This window comes from Arachis hypogaea, chromosome 19 (assembly GCF_003086295.3).
Source record: "Arachis hypogaea cultivar Tifrunner chromosome 19, arahy.Tifrunner.gnm2.J5K5, whole genome shotgun sequence".
Lineage (NCBI taxonomy): Eukaryota > Viridiplantae > Streptophyta > Magnoliopsida > Fabales > Fabaceae > Arachis > Arachis hypogaea.
The window spans coordinates 53,975,867-53,999,937 of NC_092054.1; the positions used below are offsets into that span (position 1 = coordinate 53,975,867).

The 24,071-nt window shown below is 33.7% G+C and overlaps 1 protein-coding gene and 2 long non-coding RNA genes across 3 annotated transcripts; all 3 read left to right on the forward strand.

Annotated features, from left to right (window-relative positions):
* The first annotated feature begins 2,292 nt into the window (after window positions 1–2,292).
* LOC112775474 (benzyl alcohol O-benzoyltransferase) lies at window positions 2,293–18,894 on the forward strand. The gene is made up of 2 exons (XM_025819100.3): window positions 2,293–2,953; window positions 17,926–18,894. Exons 1-2 carry the CDS (start codon window positions 2,489–2,491, stop codon window positions 18,814–18,816), a joined length of 1,356 nt encoding a protein of 451 aa, XP_025674885.1. The 5' UTR covers window positions 2,293–2,488; the 3' UTR covers window positions 18,817–18,894.
* Window positions 18,895–21,199: 2,305 nt separating this feature from the next.
* Window positions 21,200–22,179, forward strand: LOC140181771 (uncharacterized). Its single transcript, XR_011877024.1, has 2 exons — window positions 21,200–21,467; window positions 21,770–22,179. It is a non-coding gene; the product is annotated as an uncharacterized lncRNA (long non-coding RNA).
* Window positions 22,180–22,236: 57 nt separating this feature from the next.
* On the forward strand, window positions 22,237–23,840 carry LOC140181772 (uncharacterized). Its single transcript, XR_011877025.1, has 2 exons — window positions 22,237–22,520; window positions 23,515–23,840. It is a non-coding gene; the product is annotated as an uncharacterized lncRNA (long non-coding RNA).
* Window positions 23,841–24,071: the final 231 nt, after the last annotated feature.

Here is a 24,071-nt window from a genome sequence, read left to right on the forward strand (position 1 = left end):
ACAAAAAGGTAAAGACCTTGAGAGAAGGTCAGACATTGAGCTCTTGACATAAAAGCTGGTAAATTTTCAAAAAAGTCCAAGAATTTGGGTGAAGTTGGGAAGGAGCGACATTACAAGTCCAAAGGATGTTCGTTTCAAAGTCAGAAAAAGGAAGCTCAATGGCTAACTTTGTAAAGAAGCAATCATATACATAGAAAAAGGGGCGTTCCGAGTTGTCTAAATGAGGAAAACACATTCTCTCCTTAGGATCTGGCACTACTAACTCATAATTTTGCTCATCCTCGCGATTTTCACATAGCCTATGGTGTCTACGAAATACATCAACGTACTCTTTATCAACTACAGGAACATGAAGAAGGACAATACTATCTACCCAAGATAACAAAGAAGGCGGGACTTTTGATGCATGTTCACAATTATAGACCGAGACATAAAAGCTACACCTACAAATGCAAAATAAACAAGTCGTCACTAAAGAGCTCGGCCACCAGCAAAAGAAGTCGGGCAAAAGCAACAAAACACAAAACACAATTTCAAAAAGATCTTTTCAAAACAGAAAGCATAAAAATGGCATCCCTCCTATACTACCGGCAATGACACCATTAGGGGGCAACACGATTAGGTCCTACAATAATAAAACAACAAGTTTTTCCAAATTCTAGAAATACAGTCAAACATTCACAACAATAATATCAGACGACAAAACATAGTTTAAAAAAAAGGTGTTTTATTAGATAAAGCCGCAGCAATCAAAGGAGTTTCAAGATATAACAAAATCAACAATGTAAGAATCTCTGCCATTACTCTAAATGTCACCCAAACAAAAAAATAGATTCAAAAAGTCCAAGAATAATCATGAATAAAGTCAAGAGACAAAAACACCAACCTTGATAAAATTTAAAGAATGGAAGGACACGTCAAGCAGCAAAGTCACAAACGATCCTCTTAACCAAGAACTCTTTCAAACGAATCAAGATAACGAAAATCTTGAAAAATGAAAAGCGGCTGCGAAACAAACAAAGAAAGAAAATGAGGGAGTTTTTGTGATGAAGGGAGCAAAGGAAGCAAAAGGAAAAGGAGGAAAACGCAAAATAGTTTATAAGAGAGAAGAAGCAAAATAGTCATTTCACAACCCTCTTTAAAGACATACGCAAATCCCAAGGGAACTGTCGCGCAACGTTCGCCCCTCATTTAAAGAGGCAACATTTAAAATTTTAAAATACGTCAAGTACCCGACCTTGTGAAGGAGGAGTACTCGACCTCGAAACTAAAACCATAAAATGCTTGAATCGACTTCCTAAAAAGTCTGGACTCAAACAAACACACTGTTCATACCCTAGGTCAAGACATAAAGCCAGGCCCAACAAGTCCAAAAAAGATCCATACCCAAAAAGGGTTCCCTTTACCATTTACCCGACCTTTTAAAGAGGTAGCACACAACGACAAATACCAATGTTACTTATCCAAATAAGTAATCGCTTCTCCGAATCTCTCATACTATCTCTATATCTCTCCTAAAAGATAGATCCCAACAAACTTCCAAAGATAAATGGAACGGTTATCCATCAATTAAAGATGGAACTACTTCAAGAAAAGGTGGTCATCAAACTCTATTATAAATACACTGACACCCCCTCAGATATATACATGTTCTATCCTACTAAAACCTCCTTGCTAACTTAAATATCGGAGTCTCTTGCAGGTACCACCCCTCACCTCCTCACAAAAAACTCGGACGATGGTATCTCAACGCAAGAACAAGTCAAAGGTGTCCCACAAAAAATTTGGACCTCACGTCCATGCCCAAATCAGCGTTTCAAGTAACCTTTGGAATAATTAATTTTCTTATAAAATTTTATTGTAATAAATTTTGAAACCAGCTTAATAATAAGTAAATGAATGAGCTCAATATTAACATCCATACTGATGCTAGTTCAAATATCTTTCGAGAAATATTACGGATCAAAATTTTAGTGTAAGAAAATAGAAAATTTGTTAATATTAATTCAAATACAAAATAAAAATAAACAATTATGTTTGACATCTATTAAAATTAGTTAATAGTGTAGAATATACACAAGAAAAATGTTAGATAATTATTAAAATTTATTGTTTTTGTTATTATTTTTAGTTGTCAATTCAATTTTTTTTTTTGTTTAATAATTCAACAACATACTTTAATAGTTCATACTTTTAAATATTAATAGCTAATTGATAGTCAAAAATAATAAATCTTAATAGTCTTCTAATATTTTTCTATACATAAAATATAAAATACACATTAAAAATAAGTTAAATTACACATATATTTATTCATAGATATAACTTTTTCAAAAAATAATATTAATCACATAATATTTATCCTATCTTTCTTTCTTTCGGATCTTACTTTCCTATAAATTGCAGTAAGATAAATGAAGGCTCTTCACACTTTCACAACACTACATACATACATTATATTCCTCCTTATTGAGTTGTTATCCAAATAATGGCCTTTTCTCAAACCCTAGAACATGAATCTCCCTCTCTGGTCTTCACAGTCCACAGAAAACAACCAGAGTTAGTAGCTCCTTGTAAGGCCACACCCCATGAAATCAAGCTTCTATCCGACATTGATTCGCAAGCCGGCCTTCGCGCCCAAATTCCGATCATACAATTCTACTGTAGTGAGCCTTCAATGGAAGGAAAAGACCCAGTTGAAATCATTAGGAATGCAATTGCACAAGCACTTGTGTTCTATTATCCACTTGCTGGTAGGCTTAGGGAAAGGCCTGATGGAAAACTCATGGTGGATTGTAATGAAGAAGGAATTATGTTCATTGAAGCTGATGCTGGTGTCACACTTGATCAGTTTGGTGATGCTCTTGAACCTCCATTTCCATGCTTTGAAGAGCTCCTCTATGATGTTCCCGGTTCAGAAGGAGTTATTGATACTCCCCTTCTTCTTATTCAGGTCTAATATTCTACAACATACCATATATTTTAATTTGAGAAATATTATATGTACTATTTTTTGTGTATATCTTTTATTTATATTTTATTTTTTAATTAAAAGTGATTTATAAAAAGTAAGAGATATACATAATAGGTGGTACAATTATCATGATTTTTCTTTTACTTTACATATGTTTTCTAATTTTAATTCAATGATCTTCGTAAATTAATTTCACAAGCATTTACATGGGAATCTTGTACAATTATGAGGTTATACAAGGTTAGTTGATGTGCAATATTTCTCTAATGGAGATCCTTTTGATAAAAATATTAAAAATGTCTTTTTTTTAAGACGTTTACTTATGTCATAATATTATTGGACATCTTTATTAAATCGGTTAATAATTTATTTTTTAATAAATTAGAACAAAATCGATTTATTATAACAACAATAATAAACTCAAATGTCTATATTATAATTATTAGATCCGATTTGATTCTATCGATTTACACAATCTGAACTAAATTATGTTTAAATTTTTTTATAAAAAAATAAATATATCCCTAATTTTTGTCTAAAAAAATAAAAAAAAAAACGATGGTTCAGTGAGTTTTGTAAATTAGTGGGTTCGACCGAATCTGATAATAATTAAATTTATTATTGTTATAAAAAAATAAATTTTATTCTAATTTGTTAAAAAATTTAAAAATAATCGATTCGTTAATACTCCAATAATAATACGACACATAAATATCTTTACAAAAAACATTTTACACGTTTTGTTGGGAGCATCTTCCTTCTCTAATATAAGACTTGGACTTAACGTCTGATCGTATTACTTTCTAATTTTTTTACCATTACTAATAGTAACTCTAGTTCTAATAGGTTATACTCTTTGTGTATAGTAACAACTAAGTTGGTTTTAAAATTTCGGAAATCCTAGAAAGAGAATATTTAAAATTATTTTATATAATATAATATCTATAATTTTATAAATATAACATTTGTAGTTATATATTTATTATATTTAAAATTATATAATTATTTTAATAATAATTAATAAATATTAAATAAGTTAATTTTAGATTATTTAAACTGATTTTTATTATCATTTAAATATTATTTAAAATCTTAACAAGTCTAAAAAGTGTAGTTAAAATTAAGATTACACATTTTTATTACTTAGCAATAGTTTTTAATTTGATACTATTTTTGTTCTTTTAATTAAAAAATATATTATCAAATAATAAAAAATCTAACTTTAACCTTAGCTACATTTTTTAATTATTGTCAAGATATTGTAACCAACATATATATATATATATATAATTGCAAAGATTGCGTGAATATAAAACATTGATGTTATTACTCTAACTAATACGTTTTGGATTTAAATATTAAAAATAATAAAAAATAATTTTATAAATATGCATGATAAAGAATATTTTAAGAATAAATTTTTATATCAAACCTCTCCTGAATTTTCATTATATATAAATATTGATAATTTTTTTAAAAGTAATGTATAGTTTTTGCTTCTAACATTTCGTCTTATTTAAGATTCTAATGTTTTAAAATTGTCTTAATGGTGTTCTATCGTTAACTCTATTAATAAATTACTAATAATAAAATAATATATATTGAGAAGATTTTAACACGTTAGAGACTTAAATAAAACGATTTAAACGTTAGAAATAACTTTAAGATTTATTCAAAATATTAAGAACAAAAATAATATTTTAATTAATTCAATAATAAAATATAAATGTCTAAGCATCAGATCGCCTTTAAATATATTATTTTCATAATAAAAATACTCAATAAACACTAAAACAGCACTAATAACTCAGTCACTATATTTTGTATATATATTTACACATGTTATTCTACCTATTTTTTTTTTTGAAACAAAAGAAGAAGCTCAACACAGTAAAGTAGAGCAAAAGATTCTAACAACAAGTGCTATATAGAATTACATAAATCATGTCAACTGCCTAAAGGATCACTATCGGTCCATTCTTTGTAGCTTATAAATGTCCTCCTTATTACACTCTCAACACCTGCTTCCTTATGATTGAAGATCCTAGCATTACATTCCACCGCCCAAATATTCCAGATCACTGTGAAGAAGCTAATCAGCCACGTTTTCTGCTCTTGTTTTTGCTTATGCCTACCAGTCCAACTCTCAAATAGTTCCCTAATAGTACCAGGAATAACCCACGCCTCACCAAAACTCCTCAACCAACTGCACCACACCTGCCATGTTAGATCACATAGAAGGAATAAATGTTTGACCGATTCTATCTCCTTCTTACACAGAACACAGATATTATCACTGGGAGTAATAACGCCTAGCCTACTCAATCTTTCCTTGGTATTCACTCGACCAACCAGCACAAACCATCCAAATAGCTCAATTCTTGAAGGTACCACACCTCGCCAGACTGCACTTGTAAAGCTGTAACTCGTTATCTCATCTGATAGAGTCTCTGATTGAAGTACCTGCATAACAGATCTGGTAGAAAACACCCCTTTACTATCAAACCTCCACGCCATATTATCCTCTGTACCATCTGCCAACTTCACCGGTCTTAACCTCTCATGAAACTAGTGGAGAAGTTCTATCTCCCATTGGAACAGTTCCCTTCTCCACTGGAGATTCCAAATCCACTCGAGCCCATCCCAAAACCCACAATCCCCTATCATAGCTCCTTGTTGGTTCGAAATAGCATAAAGTCTTGGAAAAGCCACTTTCAGGGGTCCACCTTGCAGCCAATTATCCTCCCAAAACCGAGTCCTCCTTCCGTTACCTACCTCCATCGCCATACCAGTAAGCATTTTGTCTTTTATCCTTTGCTCTATGATGTTCAATTGGCAAATGTCTTTCCAGGGCCCTCCTCTAACCGGTAGCTGCTGATTTACGAGCATTATATCTGGGTTCAGGTTGTTACATGAGCAAACAATCTTCTTCCACAAGGGGCACTCCTCCGTTGAAAACCTCCACCACCACTTAAACAAGAGCACTGTGTTTCGAAGCAATGCATCCCCAACTCCCAAGTCCCCAGCTTTTTTCGGCGCCTGAACCAGCTCCCACTTAACTAATGGGACACCCTCATTACCATCCCCCTTACACCACATAAATCTCCTTTGCAAAGATATCAGCTTGTCCGCAACCGCCTTCGCCATCTTGTACAGACTAAGGTAATATATCAGAAGGCTATTCAGCACTGATTTTATAAGCACGAGCTTACCCGCTTTGTTTAAGACCTTTGCTTTCCACAGGCTAAGTTTCTCTTCCACCTTATCTATTATCGTTTTTCAAGTCTTCACCAAACGCGGATTTGCCCCCAAGGAAATTCCGAGATACCTTACTGGTAATACCGCTTGCTGGCATCCCAGTAGACCACATGCATGATCTATCCAATCCTGCTCACAATTCACCGCTATCAGATTTGACTTATCAAAATTGATACTCAACCCCGACATCAGCTCAAAACACTACAACAGTCTCTTATAATTCACAATTGTCTCTGTTACTGGGGGGCAAAACAATATCGTATCATCTGCAAATTGTAAATGCGACAATGCGATATGCTCTCCTCCCACCAGCAGTGGTTCAATGCGGCCGTTTCTGACAGCTTCTCCCAGCATTCGATGCAACACATCAACTACTAGCACAAACAGAAATGGAGAGAGAGGATCCCCTTGTCGGAGTCCTCGCTCCATATTAAACGGCTTGGATGGCGACCCATTTACCAGTACCGACATAGTGGCCGTAGTAAGACACTCCTTTACCCAGTTCCTCCAAATTCTACCTATTTTTAAATTAATTAATTATTAGAATAATCAAATATGTTATAATTGAATAAAAATTTTACAGTAGGATAATCAATCTTTTTATAAAAACCAAATTCTTAAATTTATATAATTTATTGTTGATTTTTTTCTTATGTAACTTGGTGATTCTTTTTTTAAGTATTCATAAAAAGAAAAGTATAGATAGACAATCAATGAGAATATTAAACAATATGAATAATAGATATATCAAATATTTAACTCACTAGATATGTAAATAATTTTTTTTTTTTTGAAACAAAGGAAACAAAGGAAGCTCAACACATGAGAGTGGAGCATAAACAGACAGAAACATAAGAAAAACTAAAAAACAAAGGTAACAATCCTATGTCATCTCCGGCATTGCCATCAACAACCAGTAGGATCAATACCAGTCCACTCCTTATAACTCAAAAACGACCTGTTTTGAATGACACCAACATTAACCTCCTGATTGTTGAAGATCTGGTTATTGCGTTCTAACCAGACGTTCCAAATTACTGCAAAAAAACCAGCCAGCCACCTCTTGTGCTCCTCTTTTCTACTTGTCGTTCCATTCCAACTCTCAAACAAGCCTTTAATGTTTCCTGGGACAGCCCAATCTCTGTGAAAACATCTCAACCAGACGCACCACACCTGCCAAGTAAACTCACAGAATACAAACAAATGATGAACACACTCAATTTCTTTTTTACACAAGACACAGATATTATCATGCTGTTGAAGTATGCCTAATCTACTCAACCTTTCTTTAGTATTCACTCTTCCCACTAAAACGAACCAACCAAACAGCTCTACTCTAGTTGGAACCAATCCTTTCCAGATCGCACTTGTGAAGCTATAGCTCGTAATCTCCTCCGAAAGATTCTCAGATTGCAACACCTGCAAGAAGGAGTTAGTAGAAAAAATACCTTTATTATCAAATTTCCAAACAAGATTATCCTCTCTGTCAGCTGATAGTTTCACTGGTCTTAACCTCTCATGTAGTTGGTGCACTAGTTCCAATTCCCATTGAAACAACTCTCGCCTCCAATGGAAATTCCAAATCCACTCTAACCCATCCTAAAACCCACAATCCCCTATCACAGATCCTTGTTGGTTTGAAACAGAGAAGAGCCTTGGAAAACTCGCTTTTAGAGGACCACCATGAACCCAGTTATCTTCCCAGAAACGTGTTCTACACCCATTTCCAACTTCCATTATCAGCCCACTCATAATTTTTTCTTTTACCCGCTGATCCTTTATATTCAACTGACAGATGTCTTTCCAAGGGCCACCCTTTACCAGTAGAGTCTGACTAGAAAGCATAACCTGAGGATTCAAATTGTTACAGGAGCATACAATCTTCTTCCATAACGGACAATCTTCCTTAGAAAACCGCCACCACCACTTAAACAGCAATGCTGTGTTCCTGAGCACTGCATCCCCAACCCCCAGCCCTCCAGCCTTCTTAGGAGCCTGAACCATTTCCCACTTGACTAAAGGTATACCGTTGTTGCCATCCTCCTTACACCACAGGAATCTCCTCTGTAAGGCAATCAACTTGTCGGCGACCGCCTTCGGCATCTTGTACAAGCTAAGGTAGTAAATCGGCAGGCTATTCAACACCGATTTAATAAGAACTAGCTTGCCTGCTTTATTTAGAATCTTCGCTTTCCATAAGCTGAGTTTCGCTTCCACCTTATCTATGATCGGTTTCCACGTCTTCACCAAACGCGGGTTCGCTCCTAGAGGAATCCCGAGATACCTCATAGGTAAAACAGCTTGCTTGCATTCTAGAAGCCCACACACATGCTCCACCCACTCCTGCTCACAATTAACTGAGATGAGATTCGACTTATCAAAATTAATGCTCAGACCCGACATCAGCTCGAAACACCGCAGCAACCTCTTATAATTCTCAATTGTCTCTGTCTCCGGAGGGCAAAATAGGATAGTGTCATCCGCAAATTGAAGGTGTGATAGTTCAATATGTTCCCTCCCAACCCGTAGCGGAGTAATACGCCCATTCCTTACAGCTTCTCCCAGCATCCTATGCAACACATCCACCACAAGAACAAACAGAAGAGGAGACAAAGGATCTCCTTGCCTTAGGCCCCTCTCCATCTTAAAAGGCTTGGATGGAGATCCATTCACTAAGACTGACATAGTTGCCGTACTTACACACTCCTTCACCCAACTCCTCCATCTTTGCCCGAAACCCATCTTCTGTAGCACAACATCCACAAAGCTCCATCTAACTCTATCATATGCTTTCTGAAAATCTAGCTTTATAATTGCCGCTTTCTTTCTATGCGTCTTGAGCCACTGCACCGTCTCACAGGCAATAAGGGCGCCATCATGGATCTTTCTGCCCTTCACAAAAGCAGTCTGCGTCTCTCCGACCAATTCAGGCATAACTGTTCTCAACCTCCTCACCATAACCTTAGAAATCACCTTATAGACACACCCAACCATACTAATCGGCCTAAAGTCCTTAATTTCATTTGCACCCACAAATTTCGGAGCTAGTGTAACCCACGTGACATTCGCATCAGTTGGTAGTTTCGCACTTTGGAAGAACCCCAAGACCGCCGCAGTGAACTCCTGACCAATCTCTTCCCAACATTGTTTGATAAAGTTCATATTGTACCCATTACTCCCTGGGGCTTTAGAAGAGTCACAATCCAAAACTGCATCCCTAATCTCCTCTACCGATGGCATGACTTCCAAGGCCTCCGCCTCAGCTCCATTAATCCGTCTCACCAAACCCTCCCGAAACCCAATCCTTAGTGCATATTCTTGTCTGTACAAATCCTTATAAAATCCTATAATTGCAGCCTTTACCCTAGCCTGATTTCGTACAATCCACCCATGAATCCTTAGAACATCAATCCTGTTATTCCTGCTTCTTGCCGAGGCAATGTTATGGAAGAATCGAGTATTTCTATCCATGTTTCTAGCATGCTGCGACCTAGACATCTGCTTCCAATGAAGTTCTTTCCGAACATACCATTTCTCACAAAAGCTTACCAGCGCCTTCCTTCTAGCTTCCGTCGTTCCATCATAAGTGCCGTTACTCACCTGGTTATCCACCTTCTTAATCTCCTCCTCCAGAAGCAGTAATCTCCTATTCATGTCCCCAAAGTTGTCCCTGTGCCATTTTCGCAAAGGAATCGTCAAGGCCTTCAACTTGCTAGTAAAATGCGCATCCCCCAGGTTTCTCCATTCATCTCTAACCAACCTCAGGAAACCCTCATGCGTGAACCAGGAATCCAGGCTTCGAAATGGGCGGGGGCCCCTGCTAACTCTTGAGGCTTCCACAATTAACGGGCAGTGATCTGACAACCCTCTTGGTCCACCTTTAATTCGAATGTCAGGAAACTGCTCAATCCACTCAATATTGAGCAGGACCCTATCTATTCTACTGCAAGAACGACCTCTGAACCACGTGAATTTTCTGTCATTAAGAGGTAAGTCCACCAATTGCATATCATGAACCCAATCCCTAAACTCTTCCGATGACGCCGGTGGATTAGTCGCCCCTTTGCGTTCTTCACTATGCAAAATCTCATTAAAGTCCCCAAACAAGCAGAACGGGACCTGACACAGCCCCACAATATAGCTCAGCTCCTCCCACACCACCCTCTTTTCCTCCCTCCCAAACGCCCCGTACACCAAACAAAACGCACAATTAAAATTGCTTTTCATCAACACGCCTTCAACACACAGCCATCTCTCACCTTTATAACAATTTCTAGATTTAAATATTGCCTCGTCCCACATTAAAAGCAACCCTCCCGAGGCTCCTCTAGACTCCACATACTCCCATCTCATAGTACTATAACCCCAAATTCGAATAACATCAAGTTTTGAGATTGCCTCCCTTTTTATTTCAATCAAGCCTAACATATTAAGATTATAATATCTTAATGTTAAAATTTAGGAAGTAATTTAGAAGTGAAATATTATTTTTATTTTATTGACTCAATTTTAAAATCTATTTTTACGAAAATTATTGTCTACCTAACAAAATTCTTGATACAATAGTCCGTGTTGCATGCCTTTAATTTGTACGACGTTTTTATATCCACAAAAATATGTGCTCAAACGAGACACGGGACAACAACAACTAATGGTCCCTTTCTTCTTGGAATGTTGTCTAACAGAATTAAAAAAGAAACGTGTTGTGATTTGTGAAGTTGTGCTTTAGTCACACTAAAAAGTTTACAAAAACGTGTGTTTTGTATCAATGAAGGCAGTTATATATTATCTTGACAAAACTAATTAAGTTAAGATACTAACCGTATTTATTGATACAAAAGCACACCAAATATATATATATATATATATATATATATATATATATATACTTTTTTTTTATTTAGCAACGCTTTTAAAAGAGATTGCTAAAAACACATGACGTTAATTTTAATAATATTTATATATCAACCATAGTTACTATAAGTATGGATATATACTAGAAATTACACATAATATATATATATATATATATATATATATATATATATATATATATATATAATATATATATATATATATATATATATATATTTTGAAGGTTATTAATGATTTAGAAAAAAGAAAGTTAAATTTAAGATTATTTTTTAACTTAATCATCAAAATAGATTTAAATCTTAGTTATTGTAGTGTCTACTAAATCGATTATGTAAGAGATATTTTATTTTTATTTCATAAAAACAGAATAAAAGACAAAGCAATAAAGAAAAAAAGTTTGCACAATCATATATCCTGATTTAGTCACTTAATGTAATGTGATATACACTTAGTCTCTATTACAATAATAGTAGAATTTTTATTACAATTTTTTGAAATTACATATACCAATTTTCTAGGATTCTTGCTAATCCTATCAAAGAACACACAAACAGCTAACCAAGCTTGTCACCACTAAGTTAACCTAACTTAGACTTCTACATTATATTAAGTGCTCTTCTTACTTAATAAGAAAAACTTCTCAAATTCATAACACAAAACAAAAATTATATCAAAAGAATTTGACATAATCTATAACTTTTTCTCCAATTAGTATCTCTCTTTGTCTTTTCTTTCAATAATTTTTACAAATGCCTAACATATTAGCTTTTTTCCTATGAAAACAAAGTAAGATAAACTAGAAAAGAAACATATTCAATGAACTAAATGAAGGAGAAGATAAGTAGCTAGAATGCTCTAGAAAAATTAGATTTAGGGCTCTCACTCCTTGCCTTCACCTCTTGGCCAAATGCCTCCTCTTTTATATAAGTGCATTCCTTCTAAAACTTGAGGTGTCCTTGGTAACAAAATCTGAACATATAATAGTGAAACATGGTTGCATTCTTCTCCAGAAAATGAATGCAATAGTAAAGTAGTGGAGACGCAGAATGCAAAGGAACAAAAATTACAAATTGCAAAAGATTGTGGGGTGTGTGTGTTGTCTTTGCTATTGTTTTTCTCTCTTTTGGTAGCCATGCTTATTCTTGTTGTACTAAGTTAACCTTTACCTTTGATTTTCAACTTACTCTCTAAGTTTCATCTTTTTTCACTACTAGAAAAATGTTGAGTATTGTCGGATTTATTTGATAAATCTGCTGGTAATTAGGCTGTCGTCATATTTACCATTAGATTGAATTTAATGGTATAAATGACGCCGAAAAATTTTTACCGAAAAATTATTTTGTCCAACGCTAATTACTGGTGGATTTTAAGTTGGATTTTGCCATTAATGTGACGAAAATAAGCGGTTGGTTACCGTTGCATTTTTTCGATGGTAACTTTGGCACCATATTATGTTTTGTGGCGTTCAATTATAGTCGGATAATTCTGTCAGTAAATCCGACGGTATCTTTTTTTTGGCACAATTAGCGCACAATTAGTAGTCAACTTAAATTTATTCTGTCAGTAAATCCGACGGTATCCTTTTTTGGCACAATTAGCGCACAATTAGTAGTCAAATTAAATTTTGTTTACAAAATTAGGGCATAAATTTAAAATGACTAGAAATCAACTAATGATTTTATTAAATATCAAGGGTCTGAATATAATAAAAAATCAAAGAAGTAAAATACGATAACATAGACATAAAATAAATTAAATCCCTAAACCCTACATATTGCGGTAATCGTTGTCATTGTCGTTGTCATCTTCCCCCTGTTGAGGCGACGGACTAGGTGCTGATGTCAGTGCCTCACCAGCAGCGCCGTTGTATCCAACGTGCATCTAGTTGTACACCGCCATCTGGTCTCGCAAATGCTCTAGCTGCTCCACCTTCTCCGTCAGCTCTGACCTGATGGCAACGGTGTCTCCCACGCATGCAAGAAGCTCGTTGTACCTCTACTCAGACTGCTGTTGGTAAAGCTCCTATGTGAGCTTCTGCACCTCCTCCCTCAAGTCGACAACTTTCTCAGGATCGACAGGGCTGGTGGCAGAGGCAAAGGCAGATGAAGCTGCCAATGTGGAGATGCGGAGGCCGCTGGAAAAAAAAAAGACTCCAACCCATAGATGCAATTCTTGTAGGGCTCAGAGGTGGTTTTACGCCAAAACTTATCAGGATCTATGACTGAGGGATCGAAGCTGGGGTCGTCCCCACTAGGCTGAGATTGTTGGGTTGCGGCCTCCAATCTCTGCGTGTAGTCCTCCTGTGTAACACACATTGCGATTAGGATGATAGTTAATTGACTTTAAACCGAGTACATTTGAAACTTAAAATTAATTAAAACTCACATAATGAGCCGCAGACCGCTCATCAGCAAATCTCTTCTTGTTGGCCTTCAACGTATGGGTATACTTGAAGGTCTCTGCCAACATCGGCTCACGCTCCAACGACTTAGACCACACTTATTGAAACCAACTAAAAAAATAAATCAAGTAACAATTAATTCAAGTAATAATTAACAAAGATTAGCAAACTACATACCAACCTGCTCTTCATCTTCATGAAAGTCACCGGCTTATCGGTATACTTCGACGACCTCGGTGAAACCCTGTTAATTCTGTTCGTTAGACAACAATCTTGAACCCCTCATAAGTACTAAAATAGACATCCAATTTCTTCTTAATATCTGGACGGAGCCAAATCCTAAGGTGGTAATGCCCTTGACGAATGTCCTGAATCATCTACTGAAGTTGCCTAGCTATCTGGTGGTCGTAATTATTTTTTATGAAGATATCATGGTCTTTATCCCATATAAATTTCTTCTGTACAAAGTAATTCAACAACATTAGTTAGTCGAAATAATAACAGTTAAAATACATTTAATTCAACAACATTGAGTTCTTACTGCTCACTTCTAAAACCATCGCTCTTTGGTCTTGCTCGGTTATGGGTTGTCGTACATGCACTTAATTACATTAGAGATCTCCTGTGTACTTGAATTTTTATTTAGTGCAAACCTATTAATGAAAAACTTAATGTTAGCAAACACATAAAAACACATAAAAGTTGATAAATTCAAAATAGATTGCAGATAAAAGACATTAAAATAGTATGTACTCACGTCTACATGCCATCAGGCCAATCCTCATCCGTATGATAGGTGGTGTTGGAGGGGTATCTAGCTAGGACGTATTAGAGGAATCACCCACCACGGGCTTTGTCACTCAAGCTGTAGGGGACGGAGGGAGGAGACGTGTAAAAGGAGCCATGTAGTTGGGTTTCGGAACCATGATGAGCTGCTGGTTCGGTGGATCCATCTGTGACATCACATGGGTCGACGGGGTAGTCGGAGTAGAGGGCGATGACTGAGAAATTTCTAGAGTACCCATGGAAACCCTCCTTATACCATGACCACGAGACCCACTCGTGACATCTCTGCTATTTATCCTAATGTCTGCAAAGAGAATACCAATTAATACTAATCAGCATATATACAACACAAATCCTTCAACATTTATATTATTTCAAAAAATTTTTGATATAATCTTTCCTAAAGTTGGACATATTTCCCCTTTTACGGTTTTCACAAATCCAACCAACCTCAATCTACAGTATCAGTCAAAACTCAATTATATTCACAATATTTCCAACAAAATATATTAACTTTTTTTTACTATTGTATACATTTATAAGGACATCATATATAATAACATTTATAAAAAAAAACCTCTTAATTGATTTATACACATATGTAAGTTTAGAAAACCTGAATCTATAATATTTAATTTCTTCAAACTACCTTTTGGGAAACCCAATCTCAGAAATTTTAGCAAATAATTGTTATACATGCATGTTCATCCAATCATCATGAGATTTATTTTAAAATAATAACTTCATAATATATTACTTCATATTTATTTATAATAGTTTCATATTTTCTATGCATTCATATAGATTAACATAATAAATACTCAATTAGAACTAATCCTTTACATTCTCATTAATTCATAGAAGTTATTACATTGCATAAATTTTAAGACACAAGTACTAACACAGACAACATATGATGATTATATTTAGGTATAATGTATAATTAATATAATTTTATATCTTCAAATATCATAAGCAAGTAAATTAAACTTAATAGCTAAAATATTTATATAATCACATAGAAAATGCTAATTATTAATTATTTAGGCTTTAATAAGAAAATTTATCTTCAACGGCCTAAACCCATGATTAAGTGTTGTTTGCCGTATTTTCTCAATGCTAAACATAAAGTCTCCACACTCATTAACATTCCATTCTTCTAAGGTATGCAATTAGCATATGATAACCAATGATAACCAATTCCACTTATTAACTACAAATTAACATATAACTAAATCCTAAATTAACTTACATAAAGAAAATGGGTGATCATGGAACCTAAGCTTCGAACAGAGAAAGAAGAACTCAGGAGAGGGAGATGCAGTGGTAGCGACAGCCCCTACTGGTAGAGCACCATGGCAGTGTTGGACGGCGAGACACAAACAGAGAAGGAGAGAAGGAGTCACGGATGACGGAGGGAGAGGAGGAAGGGGCTGGGTTTGGTGAGATGGAGACGCCGATGGCGGCAGGGCTGACAGAGCAGTGGGGGAAAGGAGACGGTTAGAGAGAGAGTGGGAGAAGAGAGGTTAGAGAGAGAGGGGGGATTTCAGAATGAAGGAGAGGGTTGGTGCTTCGAATTTTAGGGTTCGTTACCATCGGATTTATTGGTGGATAAATTCAACAGTAACACATTGTGCGTCACCAAAATACAGCATTCCACTAATTGGATTTACTAGCAAAAAAATCCGCCGGTAAATCCCATGCTATATTTCGCGCCTATTTTTCTTGTTTTTCCTCTCATTGTTATCGACAAATTTACCGTCAGAAGCGTACATCCACTGGTAATGATTTGACCTAACAAATTTGATACTAAAATCGTCAATAAATTCGCCGATAAAACGGACGCTAACTTGCAACGCTAAATTCGACGATTTTTAATATTTTTCTTATAGGTTTCTCCATCAATTTGATAAAAAGAAACATTTCTTTCTTTCTTGCAAATGCTTTTACTCGAACTAATATTAGACAAGGTTGTAGCAGCAATACGCCATATCGTTTGTCCATTTTGGTTCAAACGGCTGCAACTTCTTTTTTTTATTTTGTTCAATATAATCTGCTAAAAACTTGACCTATTTTTTTCAATAACAATACTAATATAGATTTGCAGAATAAAATACTCATCAAATAACATTTGGGTTTTCAAATCAAACTTTTGTATATTTGTCATCATAAAAAATAATGTTATTGTTGATCAAACTCAATAAATATATATTTTTTATTTAAACAGCTATTATTTTATATATGTCATTTTCTTCCCATTATGTATTTACAGTAAATCTACAAAGGTAAATACAAATATTTTCACTTTTGAAAAATTTAGGCCGGGAAAAGTACTTAATATGAAAGCAACTCAATTCTCATGTATATAATGCAACTCTATAAAATATTAGTATTTTATAACAATGTCAATCAGTTATAGAATATTGTATTATTTTATGTGACAGAAGCTAATAAGATAAAGATGATAAGCATCCAATATCATCAATAGTAGAGAAGTTACAATAAATAAATAATTAGATGAATATATTTAATATTTTTTATATTATTTACACAAAATTCTTTTATAAACATTTAATTATATATATTCACATTATTAGCAACAACAACAACAATAATAATAATAATAATAATAATAATAATAATAATTTATTCAGCTATAATTTATTATTTAGAAATTAGTACAAGTATAAAAAATAAAATTCATTTACAGTAACATTTTAAATCAAAATAAATAATTGAATTAATTTTCGCACATGTAAATTTTTTACACTGTGAACTAAAATAAATGGCTGGTTGAAATTTTGACTAATACATTTTTTAAAAATTAGAACTAGACGTACTCTCTTTTTAATAGACTGAGTTTTATTGGTAAGAAAAAATATAGGTAGATAATGAAATTATTAAACGACATGAATAATGGATATATTGGATGTTTAATTCAATATGTATGGAGATGATTATGTTTATTATTTTTAATTAGATGGTTATTTCTTTTAATTCGATTTATTCATGCACAGTTAATGACTGAATGTTCAATTTATTAGATGTATAGATGGTTATTCTAATGTTAAGGTTTAAGAGATAATTTGGGAGTGGAATATTTTTTTACTTTGTTAGGTCAACTCTAAAATTCGTTGTTCGCATTGTTTACAAAAGTTATTATCTACCTAACAAAACCGGATTGATAATAATATAAATAAGGTTTACCTTTTTAATATTAAATAAAAATTATTATATATGCACCATCTTTTTATATATTTTTTCGGTATATTTTTACTTTTTAGTATTGAGAAAAAATAATAAAAAAGAGAAAAAAAAATCATATTTATCTTTTATATCATGAAAAATAAAATACATGCAAATAGTGATACAAATATTATTTTTTTAATTAATATATATAGTAAAGTTAATTAATCTAAATTAAGTTATTTTATATTAACATTTTATGATAAATTAAAAATTTATTTTATTTATGTCATAGCTTCAAATTTACACTTGCATAGTTTATTTATTTATTTTTAGTATTTTGGCTTTGCATGCATAGTCTTTTCCTTACAAGTTTAGTCTCAAAATTAAGATCAAATCTAAGAAGATAAATCAAATGAGCATTATTATGATGAAATTGATACAGGTGACTCGTCTGAAGTGCGGCGGTTTCATCTTCGGCCTCCGCTTCAACCATGCCATGATCGACGGCGTCGGCATCGTAACGTTCATGTACACCCTCTCCGCCTTCAGCCACGGCGCACAAGACCCTCCCTTCACCCCAATTTGGCGCAGGGAACTCCTAACGGCACGTGACACCCCTCGCGTCACGTGCCCCCACCCGGAATACGACCAGCTCACAGACCTAAACGTAACTACCCTCCCCACCGATCTCCAGCAACATTCCTTCTTCTTCGGAGATTCCGAGGTATCAACCCTCCGATCCCTCCTCCCGGAAAGCCTCTCCAGTGCAACCACCTTCCAAATACTCACCGCATTCGTATGGCAATGCCGAACCAAAGCATTGCGTTTCAACCCAAACGACTACGTTAGAATGATGTGCATAACCGATGGGCGCGCGAAGTTTAACCCTCCCATTCCAAACAGTTACTACGGTAACTGCTTGGTGCTCCCGGCAGCAGTTACAACCGCCGGGAAGCTGACCGAGGGCACGCTTGGATACCCCGTGGGGCTTATAAAAGAGGCAATTGAGAAGGTTGACGAAGAGTATATACATTCTGTGGCGGATTTTATGGTTACAAATGGGAGGCCTTTGTTTACTACAGTAAGGTCTTGCGTTGTGTTGGATACTACTTATGCTGGGTTCAGAGGCGTGGATTTTGGGTGGGGTAAGGCTTTGTACGGAGGGTTAGCGAAACCTGGTGCTGGTGCATTTCCTGCGGTGAATTTTCATGTTCCTAGCCAGAATGAGAAGGGAGAAGAAGGTATATTGGTTCTGACTTGTTTGCCTACTCAGGCTTTGAAGGCTTTTGCCAAAGTCATGGATGAGGTGCTTGAGAGTAACCAAACAAATTAAAAAAAAAAAAGATTTTGGATTTTACCTGGGTTTGGACTTTCGAATAAAATAAAATGTAAGAATTTATTATTGCTAAAAGCTCACGTATAATTTTTTTTCATCAGAATTTGATTGTTAAAAATTTATTGGATAATAATTTAATTAAATATGTTAAATTTATTTAATAATTTTATATAAAAATAATTATACGTAAATTTTTATTTTTTTAATAATTATTTATATGAAAATAGTTAAAATAATTTTTATAAAATGATAATTGAAATATAAATATGTATTGGATCATCAAAGTATATTTCAATTAAGAGAAAAATTCTAAAGTATACTAGACAATTATTTCAAAAGATAATGAGTCTTTTAATAAAAAAATATTTTTTTTTATTTCTGATTTTTAATTTTATAAGATAGATTAGTTTTCGTGTAAAAAAAATCAATGTTTTTTTATTGTATAAAGATTAATCAATCTTATAAAAATAAATATCAAAAATAAAAAAATATTTTTTTTTAAATTTTATTATTCTTTCAAAATAATTATTAAGAACCGAATTGAATATCCACTCCTCGATTAATCTTTTTACATGAAAATTATTGTAGTAATTGTGATGTGAGGTAACCGCAAATCTCACTTCATGAAACCACCTTTAATTTGTGGGTTCTTGTGACAGGGTCTCTGAAGTCATTATTGTAATTTGTTTGTTTTGTTTTGGGAACGATGTCATTAAGGTCGCTTCCCATGTGAATTGTGCTATATGTGATTATGTGTCAATGAATGTATATTTAATTTGCACCAATAATAAAGTTGATACCATTGTTCTAGTATATAGAGTTCTCAGCAGATTTTATAACGAGTAAATAGTCATTTTTTGATCATGTAATATTTGATCACTGATAAAATTAATTAAAAAAATTTAAACTAATAATATATTTATAAAAAATAAATATTGTTTGATAAAAATATTAATTATTAAAATTAAAGCTATTTCTATTAAATTTTTTAAAATTTTTAAATTATTTCTATTCTATTATTTTCAACTTCAATCTTCTTTAATTTTCTGATTAGAATCAATCCCTTTTAAAATTAAATTCAGAACTAAAACCAAAATTAAAATAAACCTTCATCCTTACTTTTTTCATTCTCAATTTTCACCACTTTTATCGTCTCTACCTCACTTAGGGCTTGTTTAGGTAAACTTTTAAAAAAAGATCTTTTTTCGAGTTATTTTTTTTTAAAAGATCTTATAGAGAAGTAAAAGTAATTTTATGTTTGGATATCTCATGTAAAAAAGTCTTTTTATCAATCAATTATGTTTGGGTATAACAATATAAAAGTACTTTTTTGTTTATTTATTACATGAAAAACATTTTTTTTTAAGGAAAAAAAATCTTTTAAAAAAAGATGTAAATTACAACTTCTCAAAAAAGATCTTTTTTTGATTTTACTAGAGCTTTTACTTTTATTATTAGAAATTTACCAAACACATTAAAAAATAAAAAAAATTTTTTTTTATTAAAAAAATCTTTTTTTAACAAAATAATGGCGCCCAAACATGCACTTACTCAGATTTATCCCTTATCCCAATTCCTCTCTCACTTCTTCTTGCCACCAGCCTTGTTGCTGTTAGATCTATTCTTTTTCGTCTTCATTTCATTTTGTCATTGTTTAATCTTTCTCGCCGTTAACTGCTTCGGTGAAAAAGGTAGAGCGCACGCATAATAGAAAAGGATATCATATGATGGGCGAAGCCTTCCTTGTCGTCACACTCTCCTTTTCTTTATCTTCTTCGTTCATTTTTCTTTGTTTTCCTATCTTTCTCACTTGTTTTTCACTAGTTTCACTTTTAGCGTAAGCGGTCTGACAACTCTTCTTTCGTCGGTAATTTATTTTGCTATTTTTGTTAATTTTTCTTTCTGCTTTTTTTTTGTCTCTCTTTGTTTACTGTGTGTATGTGTTGTATTGATGATGATATTGGCATTACTGGCATAGTACACTACAATATTTTTGCTTATTTGAGGGAATATTTCGGTGAAGGTTTCTAAAAACCTTCACAATACATTTTAGAGAAAAGGACAAATAGGTCCCTGATCTTTTGTCCCGCGGACATTTTTGTCCCTGACCATTGAAAAATACTTTTAAGTCTCTGACATTCACAAAACTTGGATGGATCAGTCCCTCCGTCCAAATACTTCCGTCAGGGACTGATCCGTCTAAATGTCTTCGTCAGGCACTGATCCGTCCAAGTTTTGTGAAGGTCAGAGACTTAAAAGTATTTTTCAATGGTTAGGGACAAAAATGTCCGTGGGACAAAAGGTCAGGCACCTATTTGTCATTCTCTCTACATTTTATTTATGGCAATTTAAAAAACCTTCGCTAATAATTAATTAAATTAAATTTTAAAACAAAATCTAATTTTCCCTTTTTTTCAACACGAGAGACTGGATTAGCTCTGAGAGAAAGAGAGCTTCTGGATCTCATTCATCATCTACTGTCATCGGCTTCAAACAAAACCGCCATTTTCGCCGTCGTTTCCGCTGCCATTTCCACCGCCGGCACCGTCACCACTGCCGTGTCTGTTGCGGTAGAGAGCTTCTGGATCAGGGAGGTTGATGTTGGCCCCGATGGTAAGATCCGTTACGAGGATTTCATCGCCAGAATGGTAAACTCCTCACATATCAGATCCTTGCAAATTCCATTCGCTCTGCATCTGGATTTTCCTAAATGTGTTCTTTCTTTTTTTCTCAGCTATTTCCGTATTGCTGTTTCTTCTTCTTCATGTTTGGTTTTTGTTTTGTGCTGTTTCTTCTTCATGTTTGGCTTCTAAATCCCTTATTGAAACCCAAAAAACCTCACATAAGGAATATTGTGCATATTGGCTGCGTTTGTCTCAAGTGTCATTTATTCATTTTTGAAATTAAATTAATTTCTCCATGGATGATCATTTTGACATGGTCAAGATAGATCGATGAGATGAACGGTTGACAATGAATGAGGTGCGACCTGCGCCGCCGCAGTGGCTACCGGCTATTGAATTCTCATAGCTCAGATTCCAGATTCTGCTGCAGCCATGTTTTTGGCCTCGTAATCGCTTCCGATCAAATTTCAGGTTAACCTTTGAAGTTTGAAGCTTATCTCATCCTACTCCTCGCGTTGCTTATATTTTCTTCTTATTATGATAGATAGAATAATTATTATAATTATAGAATTTCATACGAATTTAGCATCATTGTGTGTTTCTTCATTGACTTGAGTCTACTGTGGATGATTTTGTGAAATTCGTTATTTTCATCATCCTATTATACCTTTTGGTAGGTGCTATTCTTGTTTGAACATGTTTTCTAACTAATTGAAGTTGCAATGCTGCTTTACATATATGTCTCTTGGTTATCATTTTGATCTTCAAGTTCTTTATGTTTGGTTGCTTCCAGCAGCAGAAATAAGCTAATTGCTGTGCTTCTATAACAAGTTTAAGTTAGGCATTGGCAAGACATATTTCTAATTGTAAAGACAATTTTGTGATTAATGGAGTTGTATTTGAAAATATACTTTCAATTTCATGCTTGCCTGCCATAGAAGCTTGCTTAGCCATCAGACTCCATGGGAGACATGGTGATCATTTTGAAATTAAATCTCACATATTTGCACCTTGTATCATTGATGATCACAGTTAGCATAGCATCACAGAAAATAAACAAGTCTTCTACTCTAGAAGGTACTTATCTTGTCTCATTCATTAATTCACAGCATTCATTTTGCTTCTTGATTACTAGTATTAACACGAGTACTTCTTTGATTGACATATGAAACTTGTCTTGAAAGTACTGAAGATTCTGATGTACATATGATATTTGTTGGATCGCTAATAAGCAATAATATTTAAATAAAGTCTTTGAGCCTTAACAAGTGTAAATGACTATGTGTTTTCTTTTTTTTCTTTCTTTTTTACTTGCATTTTAATTTCATCTTGCATCAACTTGTGTTGAACATTGCAAGGTATGTCTTCATTTTAGCTTGCAAATTTTGTTTTTGAATTCCATTATCCTGTTAATGATTGGATTGAAATTTTGTTCCGCTGATTGGTGGCTGTGGTTAGCATAGCGTCACATATCTCAACCTTTTTTTTCTTGTTTGAATCCAGTGATCCAGTTTTCATTCCAATTCCTGATAACTCTGCCAATAAGAGGAGGTTTGCTCTGTCTTGCCCTTAGAAACTATGCTCATGTTCCTTTTATGAAGTGTCTCTAATGTTGGGACGTGATTGAGAATTAGTGATTGCTAATAAGGAGGTCTAGTGTAGCTTGAATCAAATAATTTCCTGTTCTTACTATTCCATAATAAGTGCCAATAAGTACTAACATAAAACTCTCTCTCCGATCATACATTCCAATATTTTTCATAAGGTAATTTTAGAACCATTATGGTCTGTGCTCCACATTCTTGTTGGGATAAGACTAATAAACTACTTATTTGCATTCCTAGCTAGTGTCGTAATAAGGAAATTGATAAAATAAGGAAATTGATAAAATGAAAAACCTTTCTCTTAATGTGGTTTGTTTGCAATTGCTAATTAATTAAGATAGTACCTACCTAACTAAACCCAACCGAATTTCAATTCATGCATTTTGAAACATTTATCTAATCATATTTTTATTGCATCGTTTTAGTTAAATATATCAATTAGTCTTATTTGATTGTAATCAATTTAGGCTAGTCAAATAATCTTATTTGATTGTAAGATTTGCAACGGATAGAGCTGGATTAGTTGGTGCAGATGGCCCTACACATTGTGATTCTTTTGATGTCACTTTTATGGCATGTCTTCCTAACATGGTGGTGATGACTCCTTCTACTAGGTTCAATGCATATTTTGAGATTTTTATGTAATTAGAATTTAGATGATATTGAAATATTGAAATTGTTTTATTTTATTTTTTTAAAAAAAATAGTTATAGTTATGTAGAATAATACCATATATGTTTGGAACTATTGACGTTGAGGAATTTTTTATATTTAGAATTATGTCTTATATTGATGAATTGTGTTATAAAAGATTTAGTTTTTAAATGTTGATATTAAAAAAATTAATTTGAGAATATGTAAATGAGATGAGATTAATGAATGTTTAGGGTTTTAAATTGAGATTAATGAATGATTTGAAATAAAAAATAAATAATTACAAGGTTTGTGGAGGTTTGAAAATCTCATAAAATAGTTAATTTGTGTCAAATTGAAAAGTCAATTTGTGGGGTTTTAAGCTGCTATA

Excerpts from the sequence above, each read along its gene's own strand:
- LOC112775474 (XM_025819100.3), top strand. The coding sequence starts at position 2,489 with ATGGCCTTTTCTCAAACCCTAGAACATGAATCTCCCTCTCTGGTCTTC. Across the intron at positions 2,954-17,925 it reads CTCCCCTTCTTCTTATTCAG|GTGACTCGTCTGAAGTGCGG; the intron begins GTCTAATATTCT and ends AAATTGATACAG.